Below are 10370 nucleotides of genomic sequence, written 5' to 3'. Positions count from 1 at the left end.
TGTGTAATGTATTTGTTTTATCTTTATTACAAATTTTTATAACACAAACCAGGGGTCGAAGGCTCCTCTAGAAAATTAGAGCAACAAAAGATCCTTGGACTTTCATAGACTACTTGAGTCCTAGATGGTCATTCCGAGTAGTGGGGAAACTCTAATTCACGTTGAACTTTAAGGCCCAAACTGACCTACAGAACGAAGAATATATAGTGTATTTTTACACCTGTGATACAGACTGTGGAATCAGTAGTTACTAGCTTTTTTAAATACAGGCCCATATCCACAGTACCCGGAATGAATACACCATTTTGGTTACTGACTTATTAACTGGTGCTGTGATTTCGTGATGGCAAATGTCTTAAAGCCAACCTGAAGGAATACTAATATCAGATGTATGAAAGATGTATGTCACAAACAAGGCTGAAAGATTGCCCCCAAGTAAATTTCCAAACATGAAGTCAGATTGCGATCGGCTTCTCGAAGGATGCTGTGCCAAAGATGATGGGTCACAAGTACACCAAGAGAGAGGAGTGAACACATCAATCTGAAAACTGATAGATTTATTGAAACACCTGTATTACAAACTGTAAAGTTGTACACATAGTAACATTTCATGGTTGTTTAGCGCATTAAAAAAATAGTTGAAATGTACATCTTTGGTTTAAGAGTAACACTGCTTGTAGCTCCTGAGTCTGAAACCTTACTGATATGTTTCTAGTGGTAGGCAAAACAGTAGTACTCTGTCAAATGTAACCACAGAAAAAATGAAAGAGCTTGTCAGCACACCACATTTAAACCCACACATAAATCAAGTATTCATATTCTAATAAAAACAAACATCTTTTATAGGTATAATTCCTCAATAACCTTAGAAATGGGAGTACAAACCCCAAAATAGAAAGTAACTGGGGGAAATGGATGAAACTCAACAGAGAATCCAAAGGGTGGGAGAAGAGTGGTCTTCATTTCTTCAGGGCACAGTAGTATTATGTACTAAAAAACACATTTGGCCTTAAAACCCAAAACAATTTTTTCCAAACAATTAAGGAACAGCAGATTCAGTAACCAGAACAATCACTCTGTGTGCACTAGGTACAGTTGATTCTTTTGGTATGGATCGACTATACCAGAATGGCGCTTACATTGCCAGTCTAGTCAACGTCTTGGTTAAGAATGTGACCACCATGCCTTTGTATGCATTTAATTATTGCAGTTGGATAAAGAGCTCATTTACCAATTGTATTTTGGTTTGTGGGAAGTGAAGAGTTGGGGTTTCCTTTCAAAACATTCTCTATTCACCACTGACTCACATGGTGAAAATCTGCTCTTTCTCAGGTGGAGAAGCATTAGCTGCCCACAGTGGATCCGTAGGAAGCTAAAGCTAAAGTCTCAGAGAAGACAATGGTGCTTTCTGTATAGATCTATGGGAAAGGGTAAATCTATAAAACGTAAAAGAAAAACTAAAATGTAGATAATCTATTTTAAAGGCAGAAAACCAAATGTTAAAAGTGATGAGAACTTGGGTGTTCATCATTCTAAACTAAAACCTACAGACCATTTATATTGTTTCACATGTTTATGTGTGTTTTGCATAATGTTACAGGCACAGTCCAGGATTATTTGGGAACTCAAGTGTTAAGTAAAATTCTCAAAGTGCTATTGAACAAATTAATCATGTGGTTTGGCAGAAACCAGAGATGGTTTAAGAAAATTCACATATTTCACTATCCAGCCCTTCTATTTCCTCACATGTTCCTCCATTGTCCCTACAACAACCTTCCTGTGATGTTAATAAAAAAATCCAACCTATGTCACACCGCTGGCATTTAAGCCCCAAAATGTTAATTATATTACTACTGTTCGCATTTCACTCGAAAGACCGAGTACCTCTGTGGAAAAAATATAATACCAGAAGCAGAAAACCTATCTGGGTTGACACATTGGGACCGAAATAGTCAGAGGTGGCGTGAATGGGATGTGGAGATGAGAAGTTATAGCAGCAGTCTTCAGGCCCCATAAAACAGGGTATTGTATAAGACCAAGTAAGTTGAGGAGTTTCAGTGCGGAGACATATGCAGTAGATATCAGCAGCTAGGTGAAAAGATGAGGAGTGTTCCTGAGTTTTGTTAAAAGAAAAAAAAAAAGTGCCAGAACTCCTCAAACTTGATTCTGGCAGATGAAAATCACTCTGATCTCACTGTTCTTGAGTTCCAAGTATGGAATGCCTTCCTAATATATATATATCTGATATTTTGATTGAAAGATCTAGTTTAAGCGGACTAAATTGACCAGGAGGAGAATGTTTTCCACACATAGCTCAGATGAAGACAATGACCACGGGAAGGACCCTCAATACGTGGACCATCCAAACCTGGCGTTACTTTCATCGCTACTAGAGTGCCATTGCCTTGCTGTCGAGCGCTTTGTAGTCCCAATGCAACACAAGCTGTAGCATGGAGAATATCAAACACATTTTCCACATGTGCTGGATTTGTGTTCGAAAGAAAACAATACAGATTCCAACTTCATTGCAATAATCTGTAGACTCCAAACTTTCTTGTGTAAAAAAAATATATATATTTTGCAGGGGAAAAAAGGCAACGCATTTTGCCATGGAATTTTACTATAGAATATTTCCTTATAGGGGCGCATTCATCTCCATCATCTGGTTTACATAGATGCGCAACGGAGTAGCACGGTACCAAAAATAAATAGGAGCTTAAATACTATTATATGTTATGTAAATAATTGCTTCTTGGTGTGTTATCGCAAGAAAAACATTACTATATACTTCTGCTTTGCATAATGCATGTTTAGCTTAGCAGATCATCATGCAGTTTCAATCAATCATGTTTTTTAATACTTTCACTTCAAGGCTTCCATTTGTGACAAGTATTTCTGGGGCACAAGAGCATCCTGGGGCAACAGTAAGTATTGTTTTGAGTAACATTACTCAAATGGCAGATCAGGACACAAGATTATAAAACACTGATGAAGCGAAAAGGTAAAAAATATGCAAAAGGTTACTGCAGCATATAAAATACGCGCATCATAACCGTCCATGTGTATCGAAGGCATTTTAAAAACGCTGTAAGAGACACCAGTTACCAGGCAATATCGGCTTAAGGCACGTTTCACATTTAGTTCAGTATTGTCTCTGACAGGATTTAACATCCATAGCGCCAATTCTTCAAGGAAGATTATCCGAAAAAGTGGTCATTTCACAAGCTTTGTTACCATGCGTCAATAATATGTACCATCAATTACCAGCAAGTCCTTTGCTTCAATTTAGAAAACGTTTATAATTATCAGTCCTCATCAGGAGGCACTGAGATAGGAATGCTGTGGGCTGTCAGCTATGGAACTACAAGTTCACTGTAATGACTCACTGCCATTGGGGCAAGACATGGAGGGCGGAGCAGTGCAGGGTGCTGTAATGGTTTTGGTGTTATTTGCCAGGCCTATTCAGGTCAACGAATGCTCTAGTGACCAAAGGATTTACAGAGAAAGGCTGAACATTTTAACCTAAACAAGATGATAATAATCAGGTATTGCCTGAAGCAGGGGCCATTTTTGCTTTTGTAAACTGTACGAAAATAACTTCTTTTCTCACAATGACGTGATTTCCAACTTCAAAATGAATAGATAACTGCACCTTACAGCAGTAAACTTTCTTGAGATGGAGGGGGTATATCCAATCAAATAGGGATTTCTTTCCCATGAGCAACCTGAAAACCCATAGGTGTCTGAGATTCAATACATCTCTAACCCCCATGTGTGCATGATGGCATTTCTCAGATTAAAAAGTGCGAGATGAAACCACAAGTATCAGATATTGAAGGTAGGTCCTTATTTCTTCAATGTTTTGTGAAAGTGGATATTCCAGTGTATTATATTTGGCCCTTTATTCAGAGAACAGTGTGCCTATAATTTCATCCAATGTATGGAATGCTAAGAAAATTTGTTCATCAAGTTGAGAATGTCATCATACATGCGCTCAGGGGCATCAAGACCCCAGATAAAGTCCAGGTGCTCCCAATCTGGGATTTCCTTGTGGAATACCAAGTTAGTAACTTGAGTAAGTAACATGGCCGCATCTTTCCGGTCTGCCAGCCAGTCTTGGCCACCCGTCCAGATTGCAGTCGGCACAGTCATGTCTTTGACTTTGTAGACAGGAGGGGTGGTCTGAAACAAAAGAACATTTGGTCTGTTAGAGATGCATGCACTCCCACCACAGTGCTTTCTTATATTGTATCTATACATTTAAAACCCAAGCATCCCTATCCATAATGAAGTATGGGCCAAAATGTAGATCTCTCTCTAAACATTTCGCTGAGCTTTTTGGAATTCTACCAATAATTCGCATTAATATGCCTGGAAGCAGCGCCAGGCACAGGCTTCCAGGTCTACTTCTGGGCGTGGTATACACCTTTTCACAAAGGTTCCTATTCCCCCAGTATGGAGTTTTACATATCGAGAACTCTACACGGAAGGAAAAGGGGCCTCCTGTACAAATACACATTTATTTTTCTCACCGGAGTAAGTCTTTTTTCCACGGAGAAGGCCCTATCGCCACACCCCCTGCAAGTCCAACACTGATCTGTTCCCATTTCTATCTTGTGAACTAAGTTAGTTACTCCAGACCCTGGATCAGGAAATCTGTAACCGATTCCTAAGTGAAATGGAATCAGACAGGAGTTTGGGAATGCACACAAACATACATGTTAGTTGGTGTTCCCAAACTTCCACGGCAAACTATGCCTTGGAACGTCGATCCCTCTGACCCCCACCCTGAGTGGGATTTTTCTGCTACAGATTTCTCTGCATTTCTGGCAGGAAATCCTCAGCACTTCATGGATTTAATCCCTTTGTGAATTCCTGTCAGGTGCAGAAAATGTACATTTGGTCGTTAACTTACGTTTACAATCAACCTTAACTTAAACTTTAGTCAATATTTATCTTTAGAAATAGCTCCCCAAGAACTTAAACATGCTTAAATAGCACCAGAATGTGTAACACTCACTCATTTGCAATTAAATTAAAGTACTCGGCGTTTCAGCCAAAGATTTACATTTGCAATTCTGTTTAAGAATGGTAATAGCAGGGAATAGGTAGTCATCGTAAAGAACCCGTTTATGTGCTGAAGTCATTGGTTTTAACCATTGACCACTCACTTGGTATGGAGGCAATCAACTCAACATACCCCCATTCTCTAAGCCAGAGGAGCTACAGTAAGGCCCGAAGGAGTCACTGTTCCCTGTGAAACAGATGGATTTTGGAAGGTGAAGGCATACTTACCAACATTTTGTGACAAAACAGTTCGCATTTTTCAAATTTCAAAAAGACTAACTGGAATAATATCGCTGTCACCAGAAATTAGGTCATGTCATGTGGTAGTTCAGCCATGTCATTACTGAAAATTAAATCTCATGTCACTAGGGGGAACTACGTCGCCAGACATCCCCATGTGCATACAACAGGACACAGTGTCTGGTAGCAGATTCATTTTTGGCAACAGTTAGAGACACACGGGTCCTCCATGGACACACATGCTCGGCGCATACACGCCTGACTACGATCACAACTAACCCAACCTGGAGGCTGAACATTTGCTGTTGTTATCAGTGTAGTGTCTCGCACAATGAGGGAGTAGTATTCCCTGTCTACAAGCAGGGGGTTTCTCCTGAACAGGGTTACTTAACTATGTACAAGTTCAGGAGTAAGTTACATAAATACAAAGAACTCACTAAAAGGAGCTAGATGCTGATGCCGCCCTTCCCGGTGAACGGCGTTTACTTAGCATGCTTTACTTCGCATGCCATTACTACGCGGACGTTAGTACGCACGCGTTGTTACTTAGAAAACCTTTACTACGCAAGTCGGAACAGCGACTTACGTTAGGGGGGGAAAGGTGTTGGATTTAAAATCCAACACCTTCCCTAGTGTCCGCATAGACTGGAGTTGGAATAGTAAATTATACTATTCCAACATCCAGCACCCCCTACTGCAATTCGTTGTTCCGAATTGCGTAGGAAAGGAATGCGAACTAAAAACGTGGTCGTACTAACAACCCCGTAGTAATGGCATGCGTACTAAACGCATGCGAAGTAACGTCATATATTCGCCCTTCCCTCGTGAGCCCCCTGACTCCTGATGGACTGATCCAGACCAGAACAATCCACTGCACACACTGCTTCTCCCAGTGAGAACACTTTGCATACTATACTCAAACAACAAATCTCACACCTAGATACCACAGATCGGTCACCACCCCTATCCACCAAAGCACCAATTTTCCAAATAGTTAATGCTACTCCACCCATCCTCCCTCCATTACGACTCTTCGCTTCACATCCTTTTCTCATCTCACTTTCCTTCGTGGCTGTCCAGTCCCGATTCGTTCTCATTGTACCTATGCATCATTCATTGTCTCTGAGCAAGTCAAGCAGAGCAGTGATGTTTATGCAGCAACCTTTTGAGATGCGTTGAACTCTCACTTGCATTCAACAAGCATAAGACACCATCAGCCAGTCCTGTTTCTTTAGCCAAAAGCCTTTTGTATGATGGGACATGCAGTTTGCATTGAGCATTTTAAGTAGGTTTTAATTGTTGCAGCATCCACAGTGCTGTTAACTAAAAAGCCCCTGGCCAAGGCTGTCAATTTCTAGTATTACTATATTAAAGTATCTCAAAAGAGAGTAAGGGTCCAAGGGATAAAGTTTAAAGACTAATAGTTTTGAAATCCCCAAATCAATAATATTTTTACACAAAGAAAACTATGAGTCTAATAACGTTAAAGACCTACAATGGTGTAATGGTTATGCTAAGTGAGGTGAAAATGTGGGTTCATATGTGTATGAATATGGTTCCCATCATCCACATGACGTGGTTAGCTTCATCATCTGGGAACCGGGACATTAATTGAGAACCATCTTCTACTTGGAAAATGTAGATATTGGTCTCATAAGTGTCCCAGACCTCTTGGTGGTATCGTGTTTAGATAGTGATGAAAAACAAGGTGTTTTAGTAGTAGTTGTTGAGGATGATGGCTGCAGTGCAAAAGAAAAAGTGCTGGTGAGCAAGTGCTGTTTAAAAATCGTCTATCAAGGCACAAGATAAACTTTATTAGGACGCTACCTTGGTGGCAATGATTAAAAACAGTGCTACAACAGTTTCAACAAATAACTGTGATGGAAATGGTCTACATGTTTCAGCTGTCGGATATGAGTAATCCTAGCTTTCGTCAGGACCAATTAAGCTACTGCATAAGTAATTAGTGCCAAAATAACTAAAAAGTTTGAAATACAACCTGAACCCAATTTATGGGCCAAGAAGATCCGTGGGGGTTATTTTAATTCATTGACCTACACGGAAAAAGACAAAAATGAACACACAACAACAAAGCATAACCATTGATATCATGATCAAGTGAGGTCAAAAACAATGCATCCAGAGAGAAATATCAGGTATGCTAATACTCTTGATGTATCTTAGACAACTATAAGTTTGTCCTAGTTAATACAATTGTTAAATGAAGTTCGCAGCACTTACCCAATTAGTAGTGGGTGTGCGCCTCACCTCACCTGGCAACTGCTCAGGTTATGGAGGCACCGCTCTGTAAAAATAATAAGAGGGTTCAACATTGTCTACCCCTTTAGGTGGGTTATTGCATAGGAAAAACTGTCATAAGCACCGCATGAAGTTAAAACCATGCCGAAAAATCACCGTAAGCCTTACGATTACAAATCAGTAAGATCGGAGTGACAATCGTATAGCCTCCTGTTGTGTCAGATGGGTGAACTGTCTATTAGAGTGAGCTACAAATACTGTTAGATGATTGTATTCCAATGCGTTAGAAAAAGCTCATTATCTCACCCGTTTGTCGTCAGACAGAAAAAACGAAAAGTATTTTGTTCACAGGTCATACTCCGAACTAGAAAAGATAATCAAGTAAACTGATGTTAGTTACGCTCACCTATCCGTCGGTACCTCTTGCCGATACTGAGCTCGAAGGGGAGGTAACCGGCGTGTTGAGAGCTCCTGGTATAAATGAAGAGTGGTCTAGGTTGTCCGGGAAACCAAGTGTGCGTCGGTTTACGGGCTCAGATTGATTGCGTCACCCCGTAACCTCAAGGGCTCTGGGAACTGTAGTGTCTTTAAGGGAAAAAGAGGACTACAGAACGGGTTGCGCAATCTATCATATCTAGATCAGTTTGAAATAGAGGCAATCTTGATCCTCGTTCATTGGATTTGTAGCGAGAGGGGTTTACGCTGTATATTGTTCTTAGCCCCAGTGTGTAATGTCCTTAAACCACTGGCGGTTTAGTCATTATTCATCACGTTGTTGCGTGTGAAAAGGAGTTGGTAATTAGTGAATGACATTCAGTGGAGGGTACGAAACGATATTCCTAGGGTAAGAAGCCAGACATAAAATGATACAGGCTGTAAACATACATGGAAATAAAGATTGAAATCATGTAGTTCTTAAATCGAGGACCACGGAATATCGTCATTTAGCCCATAGCAGTCACTTTTGAGTTTGAACACCCATTCTGTTCTTTAAGAAAGAGAAACCTGGTGACATTTGTGACATGCGGGGGAATAAATGGTTGTTCCAAAATAAGCCATTTCAGATCTTCTGGCTTATGATTTAGTGTCAAAAAATGATTGGTCATTCTGGTCGCTTGTTTCTTGCGCCTAATGGTGCTTTTATGTTCACTGATTCTTACTTTGATTTTTCGTGTGGTCATCCCCACATATTTCAGTGAACAAGGACATGTAATCAGATAGATGACTTTTTCTGAATTACAATTGGTGGGTTTGCGCAGAATCCAAGGTTTTGAGGAACCAATATCTACAGATTTGGTAGGTGCTGTCTGTGGGCATACCGAGCAGGAACCGCACGGGTAATGACCTTGTACCGGTGGTAGGTCCCACAATGTTGGTACTATTGTGTTGGCTTTCATTTTAGGTCTAGTGTGTATAAGATTGTCCCTTATGTAATCCAGCCTGAGTCTTTTGCTTCATTGGCAAGACAGTGACACATGACAAATCAAAATTGCCCTTCCTTGATATTGTCATCTACCCTACACAAGGAACCCTTGGGAGCGAACTTTATAGGAAACCTCAGTCGAAAAATTCTCTCCTCAGTTTCCAAAGTCACCACCCTAAGTCTCTCAGACAGAATTTACCAGTCGGACAGTTCCTACGTATCCGTAGGAACTGTTCCACAAAAGAGACTTTTGAAATACACGCTAAAGATTTATCTAAACAACTTAAAGCGAGAAATTACCCTATTCATTTGGTCAGACAAGCTCGCAAAAGGGCGTCCAACAATAACAGAGACGCTCTCCTTGCGCCCCCCACACCCAAACCACCACTAACGAGACTGACATTTGTGAATACCTTTAGCCCACTATCTAGTAGTGTGCAGAAAATGGTACGAAAACATTGGCGCATCTTGAATCTGGGCGATGACAAGATTCCCCTTCCCCTCTTCTCTTTTAAGAGAGGGACCAGCATAAGGGACAATCTTATACACACTAGACCTAAAATGAAAGCCAACACAATAGTACCAACATTGTGGGACCTACCACCGGTACAAGGTCATTACCCGTGCGGTTCCTGCTCGGTATGCCCACAGACAGCACCTACCAAATCGGTAGATATTGGTTCCTCAAAACCTTGGATTCTGCGCAAACACACCAATTGTAATTCAGAAAAAGTCATCTATCTGATTACATGTCCTTGTTCACTGAAATATGTGGGGATGACCACACGAAAAATCAAAGTAAGAATCAGTGAACATAAAAGCACCATTAGGCGCAAGAAACAAGCGACCAGAATGACCAATCATTTTTTGACACTAAATCATAAGCCAGAAGATCTGAAATGGCTTATTTTGGAACAACCATTTATTCCCCCGCATGTCACAAATGTCACCAGGTTCCTCTTTCTTAAAGAACAGAAATGGGTGTTCAAACTCAAAAGTGACTGCTATGGGCTAAATGACGATATTCCGTGGTCCTCTATTTAAGAACTACATGATTTCAATCTTTATTTCCATGTATGTTTACAGCCTGTATCATTTTATGTCTGGCTTCTTACCCTAGGAATATCGTTTCGTACCCTCCACTGAATGTCATTCACTAATTACGAACTCCTTTTCACACGCAACAACGTGATGAATAATGACTAAACCGCCAGTGGTTTAAGGACATTACACACTGGGGCTAAGAACAATATACAGCGTAAACCCCTCTCGCTACAAATCCAATGAACGAGGATCAAGATTGCCTCTATTTCAAACAGATCTAGATATGATAGATTGCGCAACCCGTTCTGTAGTCCTCTTTTTACCTTAAAGACACTAC

General features: G+C 40.5%; 1 protein-coding gene across 2 annotated transcripts in view; it reads right to left on the bottom strand.

Annotated features, from left to right (window-relative positions):
• Positions 1–542: 542 nt before the first annotated feature.
• Positions 543–10370, bottom strand: part of LOC146867422 (lysosomal acid lipase/cholesteryl ester hydrolase-like) — a 92165-nt gene continuing 82337 nt past the window's right edge. For both annotated transcript variants that reach the window (XM_085605656.1, XM_085605647.1), the window contains exon 10: positions 543–4182. In XM_085605656.1, coding sequence (XP_085461782.1) covers positions 3949–4182 — 234 coding nt within the window. In that variant the 3' untranslated portion in view covers positions 543–3948. The remainder of the gene's footprint in view (positions 4183–10370) is intronic.

The sequence above is a fragment of the Triturus cristatus genome, chromosome 1_2 (assembly GCF_964204655.1).
Source record: "Triturus cristatus chromosome 1_2, aTriCri1.1, whole genome shotgun sequence".
NCBI classification, from domain to species: domain Eukaryota; kingdom Metazoa; phylum Chordata; class Amphibia; order Caudata; family Salamandridae; genus Triturus; species Triturus cristatus.
The sequence above is the reverse complement of the archived record's forward strand: the minus strand, read 5'-3'. Positions and strand labels throughout refer to the sequence as shown.